The 27,773-nt window shown below is 38.0% G+C and overlaps 1 protein-coding gene across 1 annotated transcript in view; it reads left to right on the top strand.

Annotated features, from left to right (window-relative positions):
• TASP1 (taspase 1) overlaps nt 1-27,773 on the top strand; it is an 86,111-nt gene that overhangs the window by 49,543 nt on the left and 8,795 nt on the right. Inside the window, exons 11-13 of the mRNA XM_074150473.1 lie at nt 9,053-9,163; nt 17,670-17,780; nt 21,536-21,609. Of these exons, the coding sequence (XP_074006574.1) occupies nt 9,053-9,163; nt 17,670-17,780; nt 21,536-21,609 (296 nt within the window). The remainder of the gene's footprint in view (nt 1-9,052; nt 9,164-17,669; nt 17,781-21,535; nt 21,610-27,773) is intronic.

Genomic DNA, 27,773 nt, shown 5'->3' with positions numbered 1-27,773 from the left:
TTTGTGTCCAGATGCCGTTTGGAGGCTTCAGCGCTGTAGCATGTGGTGTCTGAACTAACTTACTACCGCTACAAGGCTGTGTGAAGAGAGAGGAAGCAACAGGCAGAGATGATTTGTGGGAATGGTAGCATTAAGCAGCAGTCAATTAAACTCGGTACCACAGTGTTCAAAGCTGAGGGGTTTGTCCACAAAATCATCAGAGTGGTTGTTTGAATTGCCTTCGGAAGGGTTGTTTTGAAGCAGGACTGGATGGATGCAGCAGTCAAAGAGTGCTTATTGCCTCTTGAAATTTCAGTTGGACTTAATATATTGCAAGCATGAAGTTGCACGGGCTTTTTAGAAGTGGTAGTCTCCTTCAGAAGGCCTGCTGCACGCTGAGCGGTGTCTTCGTGGCCTGGGACAGCAGCAGCCGTGCAGCACCGTCTCCTTCTCTGGTAGTCCTGCTCTTGTTTGCTATGCCTTGCCCAAATGGTCTGAAATAGATGCAAGGATACAAAGCGAAATGGAGATGGCAGCAAACTGAACTCTTTATGTCTTAAACATTTTTCTGTAATTGGGAGAAAATGGTTGTATACATGTAGTTAGCTAACACATAAGCTACTATCTTATTTCCTTTCCTGTAAATTTTATTTGACAAAAGTGATGTAGTTTGGAAAGGTGTAGTATTTTTACAAAGAAATCGATTGCAACAAAGCATCTAATCAAAGGCTAGGGAAAAAGTAGTTTGCTTTTTCCTTTTCAGTTTAACTGAAGTTAATCTTTCAAAATATATTAAATGTAAAAGGGAATGTAAAATGCACATTCACTTCAATGGAACTACATTTATTCTTCATTCTAAACTCTCTTGGAGGTATATCTGAATTTCTTCTTGTTTGTGATAATTGAAACAAATAGGTTTTTTAATAGTTAAAGTTATCTGGCCTTTCCCACTATTTAGAAGTGAAGGATTAATATGCTTGGCATGTTTTAACTCTAGCCTTTTTTCCCCCTTATCTGTAAAATTGTAGAAAAGCTGGATGCGTTGTTCTTCAGAGTGATTTTAGTTTATTTTGCCCATGTTAAAAACTTAAAGATATAGAAAGTCTTTTCCCAGCTTTCCTTAGAGAAGATACTTTAGACAGTTTGTCTGGATCTTGAATTTGTCTTTTGTTATCTTTGAAACCTACCCAAATTTACTGAAGTTCCAACCTTTTTGGAAAATTTCCATTTGCATATTCTTAGTAGGTGTTCGTTAGTTTGGAAGTTAAATCATCTAAGAATTTTCTGTCTGCAACAAGAATGTGCTCCATTGATCCCTCTAGGATCAATGCTTTAGGAATTGGACAGGACTTTGTTTGCAGGTGTTCTTCCTGGCAGCAGGTCAGTAAGTTAAAAATTTCCCGGGCTAGTATGAAGGCAAGATGCAGCAGCTGATAGGAGTACAAAAAGCTTAAAGTTACGCAGCTTTAATTTGGTACTGTAGTGCATTATGCTAGACTGTAGCATTTTATGTCTCTTCAGAATTAGGCTTTACATTTTTATTTTAATACGTATCAGTAATTCACCAGCCAAATATTTTTATTGTACTGTATTTTGGGTTTTTTGTTTTAAATTGTTGGCTTGCAAGTTTTTAGTCAGCTTTTTCTGGAGATGCTGGTAGTGACAACCAGAGCTTACTAAAATACAGGTTTCACTGTGTTTCCATTAGGCATAACTACAAGTTATTCAGGAAATAAAGCAGAAATAGTAGGTTTTTAACTTGTTAACTGACACTTCTTTTCTAGGCACTACTATTGAACTGAAAATAACAACATCAAAGTTGAAACAACAGGACCAGGTTCAGATTCTTCTGTATGGAATAGATAATAAAATACAGATAACCTATAACTTCTATCTTTAACTTCTGAAAAGAGAAGAGTAATACTTTGGCAGTGGAGTAAACTAGATTAATTTTTCCATTCTCGCATGAATGTGAGTAATGCAGATTTCCATTTTGTACTCCTTTAAAACAGGTTCCAACACTTTGTGTTGAGGTACTGTGTATTTCAATAGCTAGAAAGGCTCCGGCAGCTTGTCAGGGCTCCATAAGCTCTCTGCTTATGGCTTGCAGAAAGAAAGCTAGGTTTTCATTTCTCCTTCCATTCAACAGGAGTCTCTTTCATGTCTGAAAATTGAAAACGCGTGTTTTTCAGTGTGGTGCATGGATGTGTGTGTGCCCTCTGGCACACCTGTTTCTAATTTCCTGACTTGAAAGCATCTCCCATCAAAAGAAGCAGAAAAACAATTTCTTTCTGACACGCTGCTCGGAGGCCCTTGCTTTGCAGAAGGCCTTGCTTTCGCTTGCCATCTTGGTTCCATTGGTAGAACATTATAAGATGCAGAGCATGCATTGTATGGGATGTTCAGCTTATATTGTGCTGGTTTTTTCTCCTCTGTGGTTATTTCAAGCATTAGAAGTCTACTTGAGAAGTCACTATGCTGAGGAAAAAACAGTAATTTCATCCTTAATTTCTTGCATGAAGCTCAAATTAAGGACCAAAGTCTGTACCAAGTTAAGGTTTGTATAACCTATGAATTATGTAGAGTATTAGTTACTGTTTGATACAGAGGGTTAGATTAAAATTTATATATTATAGCTTGGATTTCTTACCTTTTCTTCAAAATTATATGCAGTGTAAAATAGTATCCAATATAATAGCTGAAAATCAAATATATTAACAATTGTAAAAACAAATCAACCCACAAAAAACCCCTGGTAACCTGATTGTTGTGAAAGTTGTGCAAAGGCTAACTAGCAAATTACTACAGAATAGAGTTATTTACCATTAAAGATCACTTAGGAAGGAAAAATACAAAATTTTAAGCTTTAGCTCGAACGTCACTGGCTTGTCTGTTTTCTCAGTTCAGCAACTGACACTTTCACAAACAGAATCTGGATTCTCTGTGGCTACTGTGCTGCAGCATGTACCTCTCCGGTGGTACGCTATTGAATTACATTGCGTTCATTTACTGACAAGCTAAACAGAACAAAATATTCAAAAAGAATGGGAGCTTCAAGACCATTATATGCATACAGTTAAACAGCACTTGAAATGCAAAGACTGGGCCTGGCTCTACAGCATAATGGCTAGTGGTTCATATGCTCCTAAAACTTCCTTTTGCTAAGCTTTGTTCTTTACTAACGTGATCAGGTACATGCAGAAAACACCGAAAATATGAATTGGGGTATGTACCTCTATGTAAATTTATGGACAGTAACAAAAAAATTCTTAAATCCTTAAATGGGTCAGTTAGGTGTACAGTTCACACTTATGCCTACGCAGATGTGCAACTCTGATGCATTTCTTGTCTTGTGCCTATGTTGATATTCAGGTACCAAAGAGTATCTGCCCGCTACTATAGAATTGTGAATGACAGTGGAAAAATTATTGTCATTTGTCAGCATAGTAACAGGTTTCCCTGATGGGTTCCTGTCTCTCGTTCCTCTGCAAGAAGGCTTGTATCTTGCTTGTTGTACAGCGCTGTACAACATAACAGGTACTTCTGGTTTGCCTGATCTCTGATTCACTAATCAGCAACATCTGGTGCATGGGGTGTGGAGTGCAGGAACAACCATCTTGCGGTGTTTGAAGCTCAAAAAATGCCTGTTCAGGGCTTTGTGCTCCTCTGTGCTATTTTTGGCTGAAATAGTAACTTGAGAGGACTACTGATACATATATAACTGTTAAGTTACAATAGGATAACAGAAGAAAAAGAGATTATGGAAAAAAAAAAAAAAAGGTAGATTCCCAGATTGTTCTTGTGGGGATCTCGTATGAATCAGTGAGTGCCTGAACAGAAAAAGCGGTATTATTTTCAGAAATTACACATTTAAATACTCACAGAAAAGGGAAGTCATATTTCACTGTTGGTCAGCTTTGCACTTTGAAAGAAACACTGCTTTAAAAGCATGATCCAAGATGATATGTGTCTCTGAAAATCAGTCCTGATGCTTTCTGTATGATCTTCAGAGGTTTTCTGTATGATCTCCAAGTGGTTTTCAGACAGGGTTGTAAACTTCTAGTTGAAGACAGGTGTGGGGTTTGGTGGTTTGGTTTTCTTTTTTTTCTTTCAAAGTTCTGGTTCTCACCAAACCTATTGGTTCAAGGGCAAAATAAATGTGCTGTGACTGTTGAGCCCCATCCTTCTTTGCTTCCCTTATCATAGGTGCTTGGCAGTGCCATGTGCCTTTAGGAATCTGGTTTTTAAGCTAGTTCCCCTTAATGCAGGAGGCTAGAAACTTGCATTAAAATGCTAATTTTTATCTATCTTTATTTATTAAAATAGAATATACATTTCCTGTAGATAACTTTGCTCACTTTGCCAGCAGCGATCCCAGAGGAGGACAACTTACTGTACTTACCCCTGCAGACACAGACAACAGTAGTTCCATCAGTAGTATTTTTGTCAGCAGATGGGTTATGAGTAGGCAGCATGGGGTTTGCACAATATTACTGGGTTAGGAAAATAATTTGTTTACTATGCGAAACAGTGAGAAGCACTAATTTAACCCAGTTTTCCAGATAGTCATCTCCATTTGAGTCACTCTTATGTGAAGCCTTATGGAACCTTTGATCTGTCATTGCAAAGCCTTTGTCTCTGATATATAATGAGCTTCAGGTTACCAAATCGGGAGTCATCATCTTAACTGGGAAAGGATAATGAAATGATTTAAACTCTGTTTACAGGAAAGTTACTAAAACAAGTGCATTTGAGACTTAATGTAGAATTGAAAAATTCTTATTTAGGAGTCTCTGTTGGTTTGGTTTCAGTTTTATTCAGTGAAAAGCCTGCTAAGTATAATAACACATACAGTTAAACTTAGTATAATGTGAGATAGTTAAGCAAATGAACCAGATTTACATTTTCATCAGTTTATGTGCGTGATTTGGAAATGCTTTAAAGTAGCTTTGACTGTAGTTGCTGTCTTGAATCATGTTAATAGAACTTTTTCGGAAGTTGGCTAATGCTGGTGGTTAGATTACAAGTGAATGGAACTATAAATTTGAGCCCGCAACTTACTATATAAAGTTATAAATTAGATTTCAATTACTGTGATTCTGTATATGTTTATTTTATCTCTAACCCTAGCATTATCTAGAGTGTTTTCCTAGTTTAAGACTATAGAGACATACAGGTCTGCTAAACCTACAAGGCAGTTCACGCTCTAGTATTTGCTTCTAACTTGAGATAATAGGAAGGGCAATTCTATTGGAATAATTAGGGTACTTCTTTTTCCCAGCCTTTATCTGGTCAAAATATGTGAAACACTGCTTAGTTGTTTTTCTTGTTCAAAAATAGATGTTCCTACATCAAAAACTGCAGTAACATTTTTTTCTTTTCAAAAGGAGGGGATTATTTTCATTAGTTATCTGTCCCTGCAGATTGCTGGCATGTGATGTGTTGAAAGATTTTTACATACACTGCCAGCAGCAGTCTGTAAGTTTGCTGCCTTATAGGTTGACATAAATATGACAAAAAGAAATGACTTTGTCTGTGGGGATGTAGAGATGTGTGATGTGTTAGTAGAATTACAAGGCTGCTTTCCTTGTGGTTGATCCTGGATCACATCAGTGGGCTGCAGCTGTTCTTAACCCATATTAAATTTTCTCTCTCCTAATTTTTTTTTTGTAGCAGACTTGATGTTATGGGAACTCTTCAATAAAGTCATTCTCTTAGGGGGAAAATGACATTATACATCATGCTAAAAAATAGCTATTGTCTTTTTGATGCCAATTTAGGAATTACTTAAAAATTGTGAAGTAGTAACATCTGGTTTTATTACTTGATGCATAGGAAAGGCATAGGCTCACTCTGATTTTTGTCTCACTTGCTCGATTCACATTCTCAGTCCCATGCTTTTTACCTCACATAGGGTCTAAATGTTATATTTAAAGGTGTTAACAGGTTCTTTTCAAGAAAAAAAATCAACTTACTAAGTTTTTGCTGGAGCATATGCTTGTTTAGTTTTATTCTTTACAGCAAAACTTCATAATGATTACATTTTATTTAATTTTAAATTTTAATATTTTAATTTAAAAAAATAAAAAGCCATGTTTGATCTATGGGTAAAATGCATCTTGCAGTTTCTACTTGTTCTTCATACATTACTTTGTCTTCAATAAATACTAGATAACTCTCAATTCTATTGTGGCAAAAGCTTTCGAGCATGGAAGTAATGAGGCAATGAATGGACAGACCCTCCTGTAAGCAGCTGTTGAGGACACTGTGCTGTGTGAGCCTCTTGAAGATAATATCCTAATTAGAACACTTCTCTCAATAACTCGAGAGCTTGGAAATCTCAATGAAAACACTTTTTTTCTTGTGCTCTCAAGAGCTACCTCCTTTTGCTGTGTCATTGTAGTATTTTAGCTCTTTCATTTTCCTCTAAATTTATAACTGTTTTTTACTCAGTCTGTTTGCTATACAGAGAATTTCTTGTCTTTCTGTAGTGCCAATTATATGTAGATTCAATGTGTCACAGAATCTTCTAGGTTGGAAGGGACCTTCAAGATCATCTTGTCCAACCATCAACCTAACTGACAAAAATAAACACCCACAAAACAACAAAATGCAACACCATCACTAAACCATGTCTCCCAGCACCACGTCAACCTGTCTTTTGAACACTTCCAGGGATGGTGCCTCAACCACCTCCCTGGGCAGCCGATTCCAATGTCTGATAACCCTTTCAGTGAAAAAGTTTTTCCTAATATCCAGCCTGAACCTCCCCTGGCGCAACTTGAGGCCGTTTCCTCTAGTCCTGTCGCCCGTGACTTGGGAGAAGAGACCGACCCCCACCTCTCTCCACCCTCCTTTCAGGCAGTTGTAGAGAGCAATAAGGTCTCCCCTCAGCCTCCTTTTCTCCAGGCTGAATAACCCTAGTTCCCTCAGCCTCTCCTCTTAAGACTTGTGCTCCAGAGCCCTCACCAGCCTTGTCGCTTGAAGCCTTGTCACTTCAAACAATTCAGTTCAACTGAGTTGTATCCATCAGGAGACGTTGCCCATTAGGAGGAGTACATAACTGAAGACCAAGGTGTAATTTTGATGATTGAAGATACCAAGTTTTTAGGACACGTGTACACAGTTTTTCTGCAGTCTGGTCCCTGGGCTTATTCTCTTACATCTAATGCATATATAATGCTCCATAGGGTTTTTTTGTTGCTTTTTTAATCTTGGAAATGTGGGGTGAGGGGTTTTTTGGGTTTTGTGGGTTTTTTTCGTTGGGGTTCCCCCCCCCCTCCTTGTTGTTAGCAGTCTTTGAAGAACAGTGTTTGCAAACTCACTTTGCCTTTAAGGGGAAGGATGTAATTGTGAGACAAGTAACCAGAAAAAGAGATTCTTGGAGTAGGTTGCCATGTTAATTAGGGTTTAAAAGTGTCTGAGTAGCTCCAAGACACAGCGCTAGACCTACTGATGTGAGTTCATGCAATGTGGTGCCCAAACCAGTCAGTCCTCTGAACTCAGCATATTGGGAGGCACAGCGATGAGAGGCTCAGCAGGCTGCACTGGAGCCAGTTTGGGTTGGGTTTATTTATTAGTTCTTTCTTTGTGCCAGATCTAGGCTGGCTTCAGCCAGAGCTGCTCAGTTTTCTCTGTTCTGGCCTTGTTAGTGGTTCCAGTAAAGAGAATGTTATCCGTGGAGACTGAGCTGCCTTTGTCTGAAGCCAGCTTAGGTCTGATGTCTTACCAGCTCCGGCTCTCTGCCACGTGAAAGCAGCTAGATTGTTTCCAGCCAGAAATTGTCTCTGGAAGCTGTGTAGGTATATTTGTGTAGTTCTGCACCTGAGCTAATAAGTCCAACTGGATTATAGCCGATTTTTGTGTGGAGCCAGCACAGTGCTTGCATCTTGTCATGGTTAATATGAAATTTGCTAGAAATATATATAGATAATTAGGAATTGACTATATTTGACTTCTCTCTGTATATTCTGTTGTCTAATGCAGTTTTAGGCCCTGATATATTCTAAAGTTACAAGCCTGATCCAACTGCATTCAAGTCAGTTTAGATAATTAAAATCTATTATGGCTGTTAAATTAGCTGTGTTTTAAATTTTTTTAGTAACTGGGTAACACATTTCATCTTAACTGGTGCTTGGTTAGCCCTCTTCTAGCTGTTTCATCTGCTCCCATACCATTGAGGAAAAGTGTCAACAAATGGGAGGCATAGTAGCATAACGAGCTTTGTACGTACGCAGAAGTTATCACCAAGTGTTTCCCTGTCCAGGAAAACTTTGATCCAATAAACATGCACTGTGCCATTTGGTCACAGCTGTATGTCCCAAAGCACATTACAGGAATGAAAAGGAGCATGGGAAAAACACAGCAGGTGTGAAAGTGTTCCTATAGAGTAAGAGTAGCACTAATGACCTGTTTGTCTTCATCAGTGGTTTTCAGGGGATAGTTACAGAAAGCACTGAGGCAGTAAGTGGATGTTTGCTGGAGCTTTTTCATTTCTTAAAGAAAAACCTTTAAAGATTACAGGAATTTTTATTAGGAATCCAATGAGAAGCCACCCTGTCAAAAAAGCATAAGTAAATTCACGTATTCCTTTGTTGGCAAAAGCCAAAAATAGAAGATTGTTGTACAAAGGAGTTACTGTGGCATTCACTAAAGATGTTCTTGGTTTGAAGAGAGTTGTATCCAAGGATCATGCCTGTAAGAATGATTACTAAATGAATTCTTTGAGACAGAATTGCAGGATCTGGATAAAGGTGAAAAGTCAGACACAGTCCCACTGTCTGTTCTTGCTATTTCTGTTTCTTCTTTCTGCATTTAACCTGTTTTGGTTTATGACTTTGTCCAGTAGAAATTTCAGGAAAGTTTTGAGAAAAACTGCTGATGTCATTGAATTTTCATGTGACTCAGGGTCTCTCTCTAAAAAAAAAAATAATAAAAAAAATTGGAGAAACCTGTCATATGCATCTCTTTTTAAAATTTTTTTAAATTTGGCTATGATGATGTAAAATAACGACAGAGTTTCTTCATAGTAGTACCTGTAATTTGATTATTCCCAATCTTAATATTACTTTAGGTTGTGGAGAGCACCTTGTCCGAACCATACTGGCCAGGGAATGTTCATGTGCTTTGCAAACAGAAGATGCCCACCAAGCTCTCCTAGAGACTATGCAAAACAAGTTTATTGGTAAGTGTATGGTGCTAATTGCCTAAACATTGCATAACATTGTTTAAAATGCAATTGACTGTATTAAATAAAAGTAAGATACTTATTTTTGTGATTTCTGTTAAAACCTTATGTTGCAGTTGGCTTCAAATTTTGTGTTGTGTTACATCTAAAATATGTTAAATCAAACTACAGAAGAATATTTTAGGAAATCTAAAGGAAAACCCTTGGAAATATCTCAATTGTTACATGAGTCATAGAATACCCAGAGAGGTTTGAAGAAAGAATTTCCTGCCTGAGTCACTGCCTGTGGTGTACAATTGCATATGGTGGCTTGGGAGCATTAATAAGAATTATTCATCATGTTAACCCTTTTAACTATAATAGACCTCAAAACCACACCATGTTCTAATTAAATGCTTTGGACAGACAGATTCTGGTTTGCTAATTACACTGTGAAATTAATTTCTAGAAAAAGTGAAGGAGACTTCATTCAAGATTATTGTTAGGTAAAAACAATTATTTTTTCCTTGATTTGAGAGGATTACACATGACTACTTAAACGTGTTTAATTTCTTGTGAATATATATCCTGTTTTCTTTCTTCAAGTCATAACCCAAACATAAATGTGGAACTTTAAAGTATTGAAAGCTTGAAATTTTGAAGATAGCATAGATTCCAGTGAGGCTTCTGGCATATATGTTGGTTTGCGCTGTCTTTGTAGCCCTTAAAACTTTTGAAGCTTTAGAATCCACAGACAATTTTGACCTTCAAAATTTCTCATGGATAGCATAACACTTCTTGTACACTGTGTTGCCAAAGTTCATTTTTATGATATTTTAATTAGAACTGAAAGAGGGACATAAGCATACCTTTTTGGAACCCAGGAACCATTGCTCTTGGTCTTGGCGTCTTGGCAAGCAATGCATTGCATTGCATTTCTGTTTGTAGTGTTGAATCCATATTAAACTCTGCTTCTGACAACATTGCATTTGACTGTTTGAGGGGAAGTCACCTTAGCATTAGAAGGCTGCACTTGATAATCTACTACTGCACTGCAGTCATTTCGTGTTCTTAGAATGCAGAACAAAGTAACCCCAGTATGTTCCCCAAAGAGTTTATAATCCAAGCAGCACGAATACAACTTTTTGTATTTAATCACTTATTCCAGTGCACAGTGGTACAAAATGAGGGGATTTATCTACCTAAGCGAAGCCTTTAGGAAGGATGCTTGTGATAGCTTCACTAATTTGGAGCACTACTCTGAAAGTGTTGTATGGAAGTGGCCTGTCTTCAGGAAAGTCAAATCTTTAGTCTATACTCTCAAAATTGATTGTGCTGTTTGTGGTACAAGTACTAAAAGCAAGCACAAATTGCATATATCCTTATGCAATTTGATGTTAGTGCATGCACACACACATGAAATAGAATAACTTGGGCAGCTTTCTTAGAAACTGGCTGATAAAAGACAAAAAAAACAAGAGCTTTTTAGTTGAGGTACCTCCTTTAATTGCTTTGAGATTTCTGGGTTTTCTTTTTTCTTTTTGGTAACTGTACAAAAATTCAATTCTTTTCTTGCTGTTTGGTCCAAATGTATTTTGCCACAAGTTTGTATCACAGATTTTTTTTTATTTATTTTAATGTTAACTCGCTAATATGTGATATATATACATTGTATACTTTACTGAAAATGTGAAAATGTTTGTATTGGACTTTAACAACGTTCAATATGTTCTTAATTTTTTTGTTATACTTGAAACTCTCAATTGCCAAGAAAGAGGCGCTACACAGAGAGATATCAGGGTAACAGCGTGGTGTCATATTGCCTTGGGAAAACAGACTAAAACTAACAAAACAAGGGGAGGTGAAAAGAATGACAGTATCAAGTTAATACTTTTCATGATAGGAAAATTTGAAAGAAAGTGTTTTATAATTCCTTTTCAAAGTTTCATTTTTTAATTAAGGATAGGTCTGTCTTGTATTTTCAGAAATGTATCACTGCAAGTTTTTGTTGCCTGACAGTAGGTGTGCGTATTATCATCTTAGTTGTACTTTGGGGCAGTGCTGATGTGGGCAATAAAAAATAGAGATACAGCCGTGGGATTTTTTTTATGCAGGGGAAGTGCTTGGATTCTGTGTTTTGATTAGAAAGCATAACATCTGGTTTGCCCTCAGCTGTCCTATGAATGAAGACTGATTGAAGAAAATCTCAAAATCCAGATGGATCTTGATGTTTACATGTGACATAATACTAAGTTTGTGGCCAGTCATGTAATTTTGGGGGCTCTTGGCAGTTCTGAAGATGGAGTGCAAAGTTATGTCTTGCTAATACAATGCAACAGTTGAAAAAACGCATTACACTTGAAACATTAGGCTTTTACTAAATAGGTTTTTTTCCTCTGAATATTCATAGATGCTGATGTGCTAGTTGATATCTCAGGATATAAGGTGTGATGCAGGATTTCTTACCGGTATGAACAATAGGATAAAATGGTCTAATAGCCTTCTTGCCAATGGCATGGATTCTTTCCTTGCTGCTCTTTCTAAATGCCCTATTTTGTGGTCATGTCAACCTTTCACCAGAATTATAACAGACCAAGGCCAAAAAGAGAAAAACCAACCCAAAAAGTTTTAACAAAGCAGAGCTAGAATGTTTTGTCAGAAGTCAAAATGTGCGTTACTTGCATTGGAGAGATGAACAGCTGATTTTGGCAGTTGCCATCAGATTGGTGCTTCCTGTTTACAGAACTCTGAGTCTCCGCAGAGCCCTGGGAGTCCTTCCAGCTAGGGAATGCCTGGCTTAAACAGCGAGTGCTGTTTAAACAGCAGGTGATGAGCAAACTAATGGCAGATGTGCTTCTCTCATCCTTTCTTAGAGCCAACTTACTATGGATAATGCACAACTGATGGTTGAGTTGGAGGTGAGAGAAACTAAATTTAGATTTTTTTGTAAATCGAACGGGCTTGATATCTTTAGTCGAAGAGTGCTGAAGGCTTGGTACACAGTCGAAGAATGGTGTTGTGTAAACACAACTACCTTCCAACCAGAAGAGCAGAGGATTTTGTTACTCATCATTCCTTTCAAATGTGGCCAAGTTTGTGGAATGTAGACTTAGAGTAAATGTTTGTGTCATCTCACTGGTGGGAAATCTGGGCTTTTAACAATGGCAGTGTTACGAATTGTACTTTAAAGCTTCTTGTAAAGTATTAGAAAATAATGAGCTGAAAGACATAGATGGAATCTGGTATTTGTTCTTTCCTTAGTGGAAATATTTTCATTTATTCCTGTATTTTTAAGTTGTGCTTCAGCTCACAAATGAGCAATGTCTGCAGAAAGGTAATAGCAGAAGGATAATGCTGATACTTTCTCTTTTAGAAATTTTTTGTCAAATAACTCTCTTGGGAGAAAGAGTTTGGACACTTAAGAATCATAGAATATTAATTTCCCAATTATTAGTTATGCTGGTTGGTGGAGGAAAAAAAGCATCATACTTAAAACCAGTTACAAGGCTGCCAGTGACTGTTGCTACACGGTGTTATTGTTGCTTTATACTGAGGTGCTGCGGTGCTGCCTTACACTATCCTTTGTGGTTTTGTAACGGAGGAAGGATGCTATGGAAGTATTATTATGTGTTCTCCGTGACACAGAGGAAAAGATTTGGGAAGAGAATGAAGTGATCCTGAAGTTTCGTGTATTTCATCCACAGCAAGTTTACAATTTCACAAGTTTGTATTTGATGGTAGGCAGGATTGAGTAGGCTTATTCATTGCATGTACAATAACACCAGCTGAAAAACTAACACAACATGGTGATATTACATGAGGGTTTGTCTAGGTCTTGACTGTGCTTCTCCTTATCAAAAGCATTGTGATTTTACTGGACAGCGGTATCCTTAGTTATTTAATTTCTTAAAATCTGACATGTAAAGTTTGGAAGTACAGGTGCTTTTCCTTGCACCTTCTTTAAAAATTCTAAAGAGATGTTTTAAATTAAGCTTACTTATCATAAAATACAAAGATCTCTGGTTTCACACAGCTTGCGCTTAAACGTTTAACAAATAATGATGCATGAAATTAAAAGCAGGCTTCATTTAGTGCTTATATACTCCTCTAATGTTTATTTAAATTGTTTGCTTGAAGTTTAGTTGAATACATAGCAGAAGCAGAGTGGCAAACAGCTTCACTTTAAACACAATCTGTACCCAAGCTGACAATGGCCAGTGGCATAGGGGATCCATATATTGACCTGAAAAGATCTGAATTTCACTCACATTACAACATGAGAAGATTTAGAACTGTTTAGCTGTGCTCTGTTAAAATTGGGGGATGCTAAAGCGCTTAATTGGTTATACCACGCCACAGTCAGTATTTAGAGCAAAGTTCTGAAGACTTTGAAAGCTAATGTAAACAGTGAAGCTGGTAATGGTTTCTCCACTATGGAAGTGTATGACAGTAAAACATCTGATGAATAGCTGGTTAAGTGTAAATAAACACTTCTTTTACAGTTTAGTATCAAATCTGTGTTAGGCTGGATCTGTCCAGGAGCTACAAATTGGGAAAAAAGCAGAGGATCAGAAATGAACTCTTACTGACCACGTGCTTTGGAGTAGGCAACCTTCCTCTTGGGAGTAGTTTAATTTACAAGAGACGCAGAAGAAAAAATGTTCTTCACTTCTAGCTGTAGTTCCTCCAGAGCAAGGCTGAATGTTGAGGCCGTTGTTTGCCTTAACGCTTGGGAAATCCATGTGCTCTATCCCTGGTCTGAGGCTGAACCCAGGTCTTGGTGTTTGATTGTGGTTGCTTTTGCAGAACTTAAGGATCAGTGAATGTGGAGCTGCTACGAAGACCTGTTTGCTTATTTTGATGAGACCATTACTACAGATTAGTAACATACAAAATCTGTAAATAAAATCTTTAGAAGTGAGAAGAAGGGTTATGTTCTTGTTTCAGACGTTCGCCTTTCCAGAATAATGTTCATTCTACAGCTGATGATAAAATGGTGTAGAAGATTAAAAGTTGGCTCTGCATTATTCTTTTTAAAAAAAAAAAAAATAAAAATCTTCGGTAGCTCAGCTGACAATATTAAATCCCTGTAATTTCTTGAGTTGCAATTGTATTTTGGCTCAATCTCTATTGCTACGGCTCCGAATCATGGCTGGTTGCAACAAGAAAGCCAACATGATCCCATCATTTTCATCATTGTGTTGTAGTATGTTGGTCAAGGTGCTACAAAGGAGGATAGCCTATAGGTTCTGGGTTTTCATTTTGTGCACCACTGGGCAAATTCCATCTGTAGGAGAGATCACGCGTCCCGTCGTCTTTGCTTTCTTTGCATAACACAAACTTTTAAGACATTACCTGGTTTAATACTGCATTCAAATTACCCACACTAAGTCATTTTCCTCATCTCTGTATCACCTGAATAATACCAGTATAGTCAATTCTTACGGAGTTAGTGCAGTAAGACCTGGTCTTGTTTGGTGTAACGAACATTTGTTTTTACTCCAACAGCCCAACTTGTGCTGTTCTTAAGCAAGAAGCTGACTTCTCTATCTGGTGTGTTTTCTGAGTCCTGAAATTTAAACTATATACTTTATCACGCTTTTATCATGAGTGGTGCTATTAAATTAATTCTCCTCTGGAGTTTACTAGTTGAAATAACAGTAGATTGGCAATGTACTTCAGCAAAGGCTGAATTAATACAGTCAGTTCTCTGGCTTTTGAGTGTTTAGCACAGAATTCTAAGCCTTTGAATTTTGTGGGCTAGTAACAAAGCTTCCATAGTGCATAATCACTGAAGGAAGTAACCTTGTTCAGAAAACAATTGTGTACGTATTTAGGGCAATAGGATGGACAGCATGTTTAAAGTAAAGAAATAAACGCATGCTATTTAAGCTGGCAGAACTGGGATTCTTATGAGCATAGTTGTGCATGTATAGGTAGAGCATCTCTTTGGATAAAATTGTAAGCTTAAGAGTTTGTCCTACGTGTTTGAAGCTCAAGATTTACCCCTTTTTAAAAAAATCTCACAGAACACATACTTTGAGTGATGACTTTTCTCCTTCTGAACTCCATTGAAGATGACGGATGTTTTGTTCTTGCAAAGAAATCCCTGTAAAAATGAAAGAATTCTGATGAAAATGTAGTGTTACATGTTTTGCTGCAGACTCTTTACATGGAAAGAAATGTACTGCCAAGTTTTCTCTTAAAGTTTAAAAAGGGAGAGCCTAGCATGTGCAAGTTATTCAGATTATTGAACATTTGATCAGTGATGATGGCACATTGTTGACAAAAATACTGGAAAAATGAAGAAACGTGATTGATTTATTGATAGACTTTTCTTTCGTCTACTGTTCCCTGAGTGTGCGAGAAAGAAAAATACTTTAAAAAAAACAAAACAAAAACCAAAACAAAAACAAACCAACAACAAAAAAACCCCAACAAAAGAAAAAACAAAACAAAACCAAACAAAAAACCAAAACAACCAAAAAGTGAGTAATTAACCCAATGTAAGCATTTCTAAAACCAGACGTTAGTGGCATCGAGATTATAATCAGTAGGTGCTGCTGGTTTTATACACATTCATCCACTCTTAGTGTTTTAGTGTGGCCTTAAATATGCTCTGTGCTTTAAATAGTTTGCTGTCAGCATTCTACTGCAGTAGAAGATTTTTAATCATTCTGATTAAAGAGATTATTAGTATTTTTCACTAGAACCTTGAAAGAACCTTTTACACGTCTTGAAAGATGAGGAGAAACACTGCTTATTAAAAAAAACCAAAACCACCCCAAACAACCAACCAAAAAACCCCCATAAAACACAAACCAAAACTTTTTTCTGTCCTTTTGCAATGCCTTTTCACCACAGCATGGCTTATAGCCTGAATAACTTTTGCAATTGAGTATAAGATTAGGTCTGTAGACCAACTTCAAGTTAAGACATTGTACCTGAGTTTCTGAAATAAAGATTAAAAGATGCATGTCCCCTATGAAGAAAACCCCTTCTTTTGTTCATTTACTTGCAGAAATCAAGAAACCATACCACATACTTTGCCAGCATTTGCTTAATGCAGTGAAAGCATAAGAGATAAACTTAACATCTTGGAAAGCATGGAGTAAAAGATTTTTATTTGGGTGGTAAAACTGGTTACAACTTCCGAAGCCTTGCATTTCTATTTTAACTAAACATATTTTCCTGTTTTGTTATCTATTACGTTATGATTGGCTGGATTCTTGGTTCACAGGGGTTTGTTCGCAGTAGGTGTAACTGGTACCTAGCAATAGTTCCTGTACAAAGCAAGTGGCGCTTTAAAAATAATATCTGTTTGTATTAGATCAAATAAGATATTACAGTTTATTAAGCATTATGGGCTTTTATTGTAATGACCACCCTGTATCACTTTTGAACGTAGATGCTCTTATGTTGAGAGAGAACATAGTAAAGCTTTAAATTTTCCTTACAGTAAAGCTTGAAGTTGGTTCTTACTGGTTGTTTGGGTTTTTTTTGCTGTTATTTGCATTAAAGGAGTAATTTCAATCATATGAATAGCTGTGGGCAATTTGAAGGAGACCGATGAGTAGATCTGCTCTGAAGTTCTTCTGGCCAGCAAATCTGTACGCTAGACATAGTATACTAATTTATTTAAAAGAAAATAATTGAAATGTTTGTTGCAATTGTTCAGCTTTAAATCACAGTATATTGCAAATGTGTGACTAGGGTCTATTTGGGCGTAAGTGCAAGAACTTGGTTAATTTTGTGGCTCAAGACATTTGAAATCATATGTAAATCATACCATTGTTTTCCACATTTAAAACTATAGGAATCTCATTTCAAATTACAAACGAGAAAAAGAATACTTAGACATGATTCAGCTAACTTAAAACTTTTCCAGCTTCTGATAGAAGATGTTTTATATCATGTGTTTTAAATTAACAACAGAAAAGCCACTTTAAAAAGTCGGATGTGTTTTGGCTTTTCTGCTACTATTCGTAAAACAGCAAGGAAGACAGTATATAGCAGTTTGATGATGTCTCTGTACAAAGGGCTTTAAATTGGGAAAAATGAATAAACTGTAAAAGTGACCCAAATTTGCTTGATTCTTTTCATATGTGGCCATGTTTAGATTAATTATAGTACAGAAAGAACTAAATATTGAGACATGATTTTTTTTTTCAACTTGACACTCCATTTTTCATTATTATATCTTCCTTGATCCAAGAACAAATGGTTTAGCGCTCACAAATGTAATTTCCAATCTTTTTTTTTTTTAATTTTCTTTAATTCCATATAGCTTTTTTTCCCCTTTTTGATTACTGGTAGAATAGTAGATTGCTATTTAGAAAGTTACTCATTAAAAACATTAGAAAAACTAAACTGATGCCTTCCTAAAAGCATTCGTTGACCTGACAGTCTTTTCAATGCTTAGTGAACAGATTAAAGGGGGAAGGCAGGAAAGTGTAATAAAAAAACCCCCAAACCTAAGGAACTACTCCTATTGCAAATAATTCTCCCCAATGATTTTACCCAGGTTCACCTTTTCTAGCCAATGAAGATGGTGTGCTCGGCGGTGTGATAGTTCTTCGGTGTTGCAGGTGTTCAGCAGAGCCTGAATCATCACAGGAAAAGCCGACTTTACTGGGTAAGAAATTCTTACTCTTTTTTACTTGAGTTAGGTGCTAACTCAAAGTGAAAGATGAAATAAAAACTGTCTGTGTGTTTGTCATTGTTCAGAATCCATAGAGAAAGCAAAAGGAATTGAAATTGTTTGAGATACTAATATTTCACTTTCTAGAGTATTACTATTAGCCTTGTTTGTTCTCTAAAACTGTAGAAAAGAGCATTCTTTTTGGCTTATTATTTCTAAGCAGAATTGTGATTTAGAGAGTTGTGTGGGATCCTTCTAAAATCATGGCATAGAAATGTGGTTGCTTGTGGTGAGGCAGGTTATGTTCCTTGTAGAAAAAAATCATATTTTTAGCGAGGGGTAGTGTTGTAGGGGTATGACTGTTTACTGCTTCTCAGTGGTTTATATGCTAAAAATCCTATCTATAAAGTTCTTTATTCCTCCTTTTTGCAGGAAAAAATATGAAAATTTGGAGGATACATTTAAAATTTGGAAGGGAAGTTGTTTTATGATTAGAATTTTTTTGTTATGCCCAGGAAAATCTGTTCAGATAAGTCACAGTTATGGAAAAGTATCCTACAACTTAAATTCTTTCCCTAAAAAGGAGAATTAAGAAAAGGAAAATACAAGTTTGATTAAAAAAGAACACACAAGATCAACTTAACCTTCAATTTCTTTTGTTTGGAAGTGAGAGAAATATTTCTATTCGTTTAATGTTTGTCATTCATATAAGAACACACGTCCTATTAAGGACGACTTGGTATTTTTTCCTCAAAAACTAATAAAGAAAACCCTATAACTAAAGACTATTTGTCCATTCTTTTTTTGTTTGGTTTCTTTCCACTGAAATAAGATTAAGGTAGCACAGCTTATTCTAAAGACATATTTTCTGTACCACAGAAATTTCCTGCTTTACAGTGTATGCTGAGTTAATGTATAATTTAACGTGTAGTATTTGTGTTGTTTGGGTTGGATATAAGTTGTGTAATACTGAAGAACTCAGTGTATAGAATAACCAAATCTCATGTCTTTATTGCAGGGATGATCTTTTTTATATATATTTTTTAATTATTGAAACAAATAGCCAGAAAGTGATTTGTTAAATGGATGAAAATACATAAAATTAGTATCTTCAGATAAGTATGTAATTTAGGATTTCCATTGTAATTCCACTACTTGTAATAGCTACCAATAACCATGCATCGTGCTAGTACATGCTAACTTTGGTCGACAACGTAGAAGGAAAAAATTATTAAAAACTTAAAGGAGTATGCCTAGAGTTATCAAAGGCAAAGAAATAATATTTCGAGGGTATTTGGCCTGAACTGTTTCCCAGCTTCTCAAAATTGAAAGATAAGATTAAATTTGTCTCCAAAAATAGATGACAGTTGAACCTTTAGGGTGTTGGGGAGGGGTTGGCCTCATCGAGCACAGTTACGTTGCACTAAAGATGTTTGACTCTGAAAGTTTTTGACTAACCTTTGGCGATATCAGTCATTAATCTATTACAGGGGGAGCAAATCAGATACCTAAATGAAGTTCATTTTTCTTTCATGATGATATCTACATATCTATGAGAATCTTCAAGTCTTGCCGGATTTGTCTAAACTTTGATGTTCTACTCCAGGTTAATTGCTATGCAAGGATGAATGGTTCAAAGGATAAGTGTACTCAGCATGCTGTGACCTTCATCAACCATATTAAAGCAATCTGAGGAATAGGAATGAATAAGAGTTTTAAAACCATTTAATTATGCTTTATGCAGTATGTGAAAGTCTCTCTTGAAAGAAATATCTGGAAATAGCTTTTTATGGCATCTTGTATAATTCATGTAAGATTCCTCCTGTAAGCCAAAGCAAAAATATATACTTCAGTGCTATTTTATAAACATTTTACAGTATTTCATGAAACACCCTGAATTCTGATCAACTACTCTTTCTTTTTCCTGCCTTCCAAAGTATGTTCTTAATGAACACAAATCAGAATGGCTGTAACATAGAGCAGGAAGAATACGGTGTGGCAATTTATAAAGCTGCACTGGATGGGAGCTAAACATATGAACAATGTGGTCTTTTCCTGAATTGTGTGTTGTAGCTTAGTGGGGGTGTGTGTATATAAAAATACCAGTGTATGTATGTAATTAAAGATCACTGTAATGTACTGTTTAAAGAATTGATAAATTGTGCCACTTTCAGACTTCAGAACAGCCCCTTACTGGATGAACGTGTGCTAATAATACATGTTAGCAGTGGTTAGTTTTCTTAATCATTATCACTGCAAACACAACAGTTGGTCTTTAACATTTATGTCTTAAATTAGCTGTACGTATATAGTACCAGAAGGCTGATGCTGTATAACTAGTGCTAGAAGTCAGGGTGATCAGATCTGAGAGTGCTTTGATTGTAGAACAGATTCATAGAATCGTTTAGGTTGGCAAAGACCTTTAAGATCATTCAGTCCAACTGTTAACCTAACACTGCCAAGTCCACCACTAAACCATGTCCCTCAGCACCACATTTACACGTCTTTTAAATACCTCCAGGGATGGTGATTCCAGCGCTTCCCTGGTCAGCCTGCTCCAATGTTTGATAACCCTTTCAGTGAAGAAATTTTTCCTAATATCCGATCTAAACCTCCCCTGGCGCAACTCGAGGCCATTTCCTCTTGTCCTGTCGCCTGTTACTTGGGAGAAGAGACCGACCCCCGCCTCTCTACAACCTCCTTTTGGGTAGTTGTAGAGAGTGATACGGTCTCCCTTCAGCCTCCTTTTCTCCAGGCTGAACAACCCCAGCTCCCTCAGCTGCTCCTCATAAGGCTTGTGCTCTAGACCCCTCACCAGCTTCGTTGTCCTTCTCTGGACCCGCTCGAGAACCTCAATGTCTTTCCTGTAGTGAGGGGCCCAAAACTGGACACAGTACTTGAGGTGGGGCCTCACCAGTGCCCAGTACGGGAGGACAATCACTTCACTAGTCCTGCTGGCCACACTATTCCTGATACAAGCCATTCAGCATACTTTTGAGACCAGGTCTTGCTTTAATTTTGCTAGGCATCTTTCTTGCTAATTGTGCAGTGGTATTTTGCTTCCACCAGACGTCTTTCCTGCTCTTTCTGCAGGATTATTTTGCTTTTACCAAGGATGTCTTTCCTGCCTGCTCTGTATCTTCAGTTCTTATCTTACATACTTTACTACTTCTGCATGTTTTCCTACTTGTGCAGCTAAACCATAAATCTCCATTTACCCATTGGTAGTTACATATGATGTATATATTTATGCTCAGTTCTGTGAAAAAATGCTTGTTACTGGTTATTCTGTTGATAGTGTTACAATTCTACAGAATCTTTGTACGCCATTTGGGTGTATGCTGTTGTCGTGTGCTTATGTCTGAGTTCAAGGCAAGCAAATGCAGATTATATCTGCTTCTACTTCATGGGTGGAACAGGCATCTGCTTTAAAAGTTGATTTTATCTTTTAACTGTAGTTGCAGTGATGTATTTCTCATCTTGGAGGCTCTGTCTCATTGAAGTAACATTCTCATTCTGGGTATGAGTTTCACATTTTGTGAATGCAAATAGTGCTGGAAAATCTTTATTTGATAGCTGTTTCTTTTGAGATTGAATTATCCTGGTAAGTAGTTTTGGGTTTTTGTTTTTGTCCTTTTCCAAACTATATTTTAAGCTTCATTTGTTTCTCAAGATTCCAGTCTTGTTAAATTGCATCTTGTATTTTAAACCAATGCATTTTTTGTGACTTGTTGCATTTTCCTTTGTAGTGGAATTTCTGTGGAGCCATACGACAGAGAGCATGTGTGTAGGATATATGTCTGCACAGGATGGCAAAGCTAAGGTAAGCCATGAAGAATAGGTTGTAATACAGTAGAACAAGTGCAGAAGTACAGGGAATATGAAATAATGATAATGAAATATATAAGAAATTTCTACCATTAAGAGAATGGAAAAAGTAATAGGTGCATAAGTAGTTAAATGTATCTGTTGATTGGGTGGTTTTTTTTAATTGAAGCTGTTAACAAACCTACACACAGCACTTAACAAACCTACACTAACATATGCATTGCGTCAGGAAGAAGGTGCCACAAACACATTTCTATTTCCTCTGCTGACAGTAATTGTATTTTAATAACTTTAACTTGATTCAGTTAAACTGGCTATTTAGGGTTGCACAGTATTTTTCTATGGGCATGTCTTCCTTCAGATAAAGCATTTGCACCAATGAAGAAGGGGGAGGATATAAAACAAACTTCAAGGTGGTTCCTAGACTAGCCTCTGTGGTAAACAATTTGGATATTAACATCCATGGTCCTTTTAGTTTCTTGGCATCTAATTTTTTTTTTTTTTTTACTTGAATGTGAGAAATAATACATTAAAACTGAGTTTAGCAGTGGAAAAATCTTTCACATGAAATTGCAGGGATTAACCAAGAGAATGAGGGCCACCTACTCTTATGAATATAGCATTGAAAAGAGAAAAAAGCAGGTGTTGCAATGGAGCAACTAGAGCATTTAGGAGAGGTGTTGAATGAGATGAGTGCTATGGTGACAGAGGTTGCAGAAAAGGTGGAATTGCTGAGTGCCAGCCCTCAGGAGTCCCGCACTTTGGAGGAAACAGAAAGTCTGGATAAAAGAAGACTTCCCCTTAGTTGAGGAAGACCAAGTTAGGGAACAGTTAAGTTCACTGGATATCTGCAAGTCCATGGGTCCTGATGGGATGCACCCGCCAGTGCTGAGGGAGCTGGCAGAAGTCATTGCTGGGCCACTCTTCATCTTTGAAAGGTCCTGGAGAACAGGCGAGGTGCCCAAGGATTGGAGGAAAGCCAATGTCATCCCAGCCTTCAGAAAGGGCAAGAGGGAGGACCTGGGAAACTACAGGCCAGTCAGCCTCACCTCCATCCCTGGAAAGATGATGGAACGCCTCCTTCTGGGTATCATCTCAAAGCATCTGGAGGAAAAGAAGGCTATCAGAAGTAGTCAACACGGATTCTCCAAGGGGAAATCATGTCTGACTAACGTGATAGCCTTCTATGATGGCATGACTGGGTGGATAGATGAGGGGAGGGTGGTGGATGTTGTCTACCTTGATTTCAGCAAGGCTTTTGACACAGTCTCCCACAGCATCCTCATAGGTAAGCTTAGGAAGTGTAGGTTAGATGACTGGACAGTGAGGTGGATTGAAAACTGCCTGAAAGACAAGAGCTCAGATGGTTGTGATCAGTGACACAGAGTCTGGTTGGAGGTCTGTAACAAGTGGGGTCCTCCAGGGGTCAACACTGGGTCCAGTCCTCTTCAATATTTTCATTAGTGACCTGGATGAAGGGATGGAATGTACCCTCAGCAGGTTTGCTGATGATACAAAACTGGGAGGGGTGGCTGACACACCAGAAGGCTGTGCCGCCGTACAGCAAGACCTGGACAGGCTGGAGAGTTAGGCAGAGAGGAACCTGATGAAATTCAACATGGGCAAGTGTAGGGTGCTGCACCTGGGAAGTAATAACCCCATGCACCACTACAGATTGGGGGCTAACCTGCTGGAGAGCAGCTCTGAGGAAAAAGACCTGGGAGTCCTGGTGGGCAACAGGATGACCATGAGCCAGCAATGTGCCCTTGTGGCCAAGAAGGCCAATGGCATCAGGATGGGGTGCATCAAGAAGAGTGTGACCAGCAGGTTGAGGGAGGTTATCCTTCCCCTCTACTCTGCCCTGGTGAGGCCCCATCTGGAGTACTGTGTCCAGTTCTGGACTCCTCAGTTCAAGAGAGGGAACTGCTGGAGAGGGTACAGCAGAGGACCACAAAGATGATTAGGGGCCTGGAGCATCTCTCTTATGAGGAAAGGCTGAGGGACTTGGGTCTTTTTAGTCTGGAGAAGGCTGAGGGGGGATCTGATCAACACCTATAAATACTTAAAGGGTGAGTGTCAAGAGGGAGGGGCCAGCCTTTTTTTTCAGTGGTGCCCAGTGACAGGACAGGAGGAGATGGGCACAAACTTGTACATAAGTTCCATCTAAACATGAGGAGGAACTTCTTTACTTTGAGGGTGGCAGAGCACTGGAATAGGCTGCCCAGGGAGGTGGTTGAGTCACCATCCCTGGATGTGTTTAAGAGCCGTTTAGATGTGGTGTTGGGGGATATGGTATAGGGGAGAACTTTGTAGAGTAGGGTAGATGGTTGGACTTGATGATCCCAAGGGTCTCTTCCAACCTAGACGATTCTATGATTCTAAGAACATACAAAAGAAGAACACTGATGTCAGATATTTCAAACAGCAAGAATGGTGTAACATGCTGGTTTGAAGCATTAGGAATTAATGAGTTTATCCTCAAGGAGTAAAATATATAGAAAAAAAGACAAGAATGCCCCAGCAGGAGGAGGAAGCTAAAACAAGAAGCTGGTAGAGGAACTGCTAGTATAGGTGTTATTGAAGTACTCGCTTTCATGGCTTATGTAAAGTTCTTTCCAGTTGATTATCCATGGAATAAGGTGTGGTTTTGCTTGTTTTCTTAATATTTATTTTAGATTTATTAGAAAAGATTCCAAACTCAAGCTTAAAAGCTCAGACTGAACTGAGTGGAGCTAAAGCAAGCTCAGCTCCAGATGTTCTAGTATTCACTAGTTAGTTTAGAAGTAATTACTTTGTGTTCACAGTGAAATAAGGAGAATTACGAGAATGCACAGTGTTAAATTCTTACAGTGTGCACACCTGCCTCTGGCTTACACTGCAAGCTCAAAATATTCTTGTTTCTTCCTGGTAGTATCTGTCTAATTAATAAATAAATGCTAAATATGAAATCTGTCTGGTAATGACTACTAGCATGACAGTGCCATGCCCAGAGATGTTTTCCTACTCGCAGTTGCAACGTTTGACATCTGGTGTGCATTGTTTTCATACTGCTGGTAAATTCTCCAGCTGGTAATCTTGATTGCGCTGACAGACACAGCTGCTCTTCTTGGTTCACTTTTAAATTATGTTTTTGACCTTCATTGAAGAGTTAATCCCCCTCCCTTTCTTCCTCCTTTGAGTCTGTGGCCACAAATGCTTTCCAGAGAAAAACCACAAATGCTTTTGCTGCTGACTTCTATTGATCAAAAAAAGCATTCTGTCATAAAAGCTGGAATTTTATTCTGCTACGACTAGGGCTAAGTTATAGATGGAAAACTGGGCTTGAAATAGAACACAATGCATTGTAAGTTTAAAAAAAAATAATATCCCTTTTCTTTAATAGAGTAACTGTTTTGGTACAATTAATTTTGAGTGCTTGCCATGCAAGAATAATGGTGTAAGAATTCATAAAAGTATAAAATATCACTGGTTTATGAGTACCATTGGAAAATGATCAGGCAGCAGCTTGTAGAGAAACATCTTCCTTTCCTGTTTTTCTAGGGTGCTAAAGAGCTTCAGTTTTTATTTCTTTCATCAATCTAGGACTCAATTTTTATTCTTAAACCAAGAGATTGTCACAGTGGCTGATTTTGTGCTGGTTCAATTTAATGGACATGAAAACATATTTTCGTAGCAAGACTTTTAGAAAGTGAGAAGGTTTTAAAGTGTCTACTGTTATGAATTAGACTAATAATAGAATCATAATTATGTAAAGGGGTACATACTAAGGAAAAAAAAAAAAGATCCTGCTTTATAGTGTGATTCTTTTTGCATTGGTGGTTAATGCGTTTCATAACAGGACCTAGCTCCTGAAGCCCACATGAAGATCATGGTGATATAGGAGGCATTTCTCACAAGGCACTTGGACACTTACAGGCTAGACACCAGCTCATCTGCAGACCCTGGTACGCTGGAGAGGTGGAAAAACAGTCAACCAATTAACTATCAGTAACTCCTGAAAAGAAAAGTGGGACAGGGAAGTGGGATCAGAGACATTAAGTGGTTTGTATGCCCTGACCTGCTGGTGCTTCTGGCCGTTAACACTGTGAACTCTCCAAATACTGGTTTGGAAGTAACCTTGAAAGAAGGGTTGTTTTCCTCCCAGTTTAAAAAAGACTGGGCCCTGCAACCGGCCACTCACCTCCAGCTTAGGCTGCCTGAATGCTAACTCACCAGCATGAAATGGCTGAGCCTGCAAGAGCTGTGGAGCAATTTTGCACTGTGACTAATAACTGTTTGATTTAGAGCATGCTTTCTGGAAGGTGTCGAGTCTTTTTTTGGAAAACCAGTTGCCTGGAAAAGTCACTGTTTCCTGTTGAATGTTGGTTCAAAATGTTTGGTTGAATGTTACTTTAAAAATACTGTGGAGGCTCGCCAGATGAACTAAGTTCACACCTTATTGCTGACACAGTCATCTCTGGTTGTGTGCTCTGTTACTTGCCTTTAGCTCTCTCTCAACACTGAAAGTGTTTCAGCTCCTCCACCACTGATAGCGCCGGCAATGTCATCTCCACTACTGTATAGTGGATATCTCATTGAGTTCCCTCTGATTCTTATGCCCTTCAACACATAGATCACTGGCACAAGCAGCTAATCGGAACATATGCTTGCTGGTTCAACTGTACTCTTTGTTTCTTGTCATTCCTCCTGGACATGGGCAGTTTCATAATCACTTGGTGAAAGTGTTTGTCACATACTGGATGTGGAAGCAAACTTTTTCATATACTTCTTGGGACAGACCTATACCACCTATTAATACAAGTTATCCAGTCTGGTGCCTGTGAGCCTCAGCTACGATGAGCTTAAGGGACAGATATATTGTGTTTTAGAAGTTGCCAGTCCAACTTCTTTCCTGAAGCAATACCATACCAGATTATTTCAAATTAGGCTTGTTCTTTGGGAAGATGAATGGATTTCCCGAGATCTCCTGAAACAAGCTCCTGCATTGCCATCTATATGATGGCAGAATTGTCACATAAGCTGACACTCAAATATTTATAGCCATTAGTGAGACTGTAAGAATATTCTAGGCTGCTGTGAAAGTTCCTGGCTGCAGCCATGAGAATAGAAAGGAAATATTAGTCTATGGACTTCCTCTGCACTTACCTGCCTCCTTTTGTAGCAGTAATTGCTGCATCAGCAAAGGTTAAGACTTCTAGATTGAAGGACCGGAAGAGTAAATAACTTCATATACTGAGGAGGTATGTTTTTTTCTTTTTTGTTATTGTGATGTTGACTCATGAATTACTTGATATGAATTAAAAATCGTTGATAAGCAGTTAGCTCTTTTAGATTTCGTGCCCAAACTTTCTTGTCTTTCTGAGACACTAGCCTTCAGAATAACCCTCCAGATGTTTTTTATGGATCCATAATAGATCCAACAGCTGATCATAGCATCAGCTAAGAAGGTCATCCTGTTACCAGAGCTCTGACCTTTTTAAAGATACTCTGGCAGCTTTCAATTGATCACTTCCAATTTTCCTGAACCAACGAGGTTACATTCTGAGAGCTTAAGCAATTGTATTGTCACCATTGGGAAAGTAGCTGTTGGAAGAAAGTTGCTTCCTGGAGTTCTGTCCATACTGTTGCAGGCAATGTGCAGTATTTGAGGTCTTAACGGTTGGTGTAGCATTTGGTAGAGCAGTTTAAGTGTCAGTTTGCATGAAGGGCTTTGAGACCTTCTGCTGTGTAATTCGAGAGGGGGAGAAATAACTCCTTGAATTCATCCATAATGTGATTTTAGATGTATGTGGAGAATGAGAAGGAAAGGAGTTTAGTGGGTAGGTTACAAATAATTGACTCCTCTTAGTTACATAGTCTTCATATCTTCTAGAGCCTTGTCTGCTTGCCCAATGGAGAAGGCTGCAAAGGGAAAGAAGTTCTTGTATCTCAAATGACTGTGCAGCGTATGCCAGCAATGTCAATTCATATACCAACTGCATCTCTTGAAGGTTCTGGTTATGGATAGGCAGCCTTTCTTTGATTCAGTGTTGTGTATCTGTGCATAATCAAGCAGGAGCCCTTTTATCTCAGGCAGGGTCTGCAGAGTATTTCTTCACTCGAGGCCCACAGTATTCCATGGAAAGAAAGTATAAGTGGGCAGAATGCGCCACAGAACTC

The sequence above is a fragment of the Numenius arquata genome, chromosome 7 (assembly GCF_964106895.1).
Source record: "Numenius arquata chromosome 7, bNumArq3.hap1.1, whole genome shotgun sequence".
Classification (NCBI taxonomy): Eukaryota; Metazoa; Chordata; class Aves; order Charadriiformes; family Scolopacidae; genus Numenius; species Numenius arquata.
Note: the sequence above shows the minus strand (reverse complement) of the source record. Positions and strands in the feature narration are given on the sequence as shown.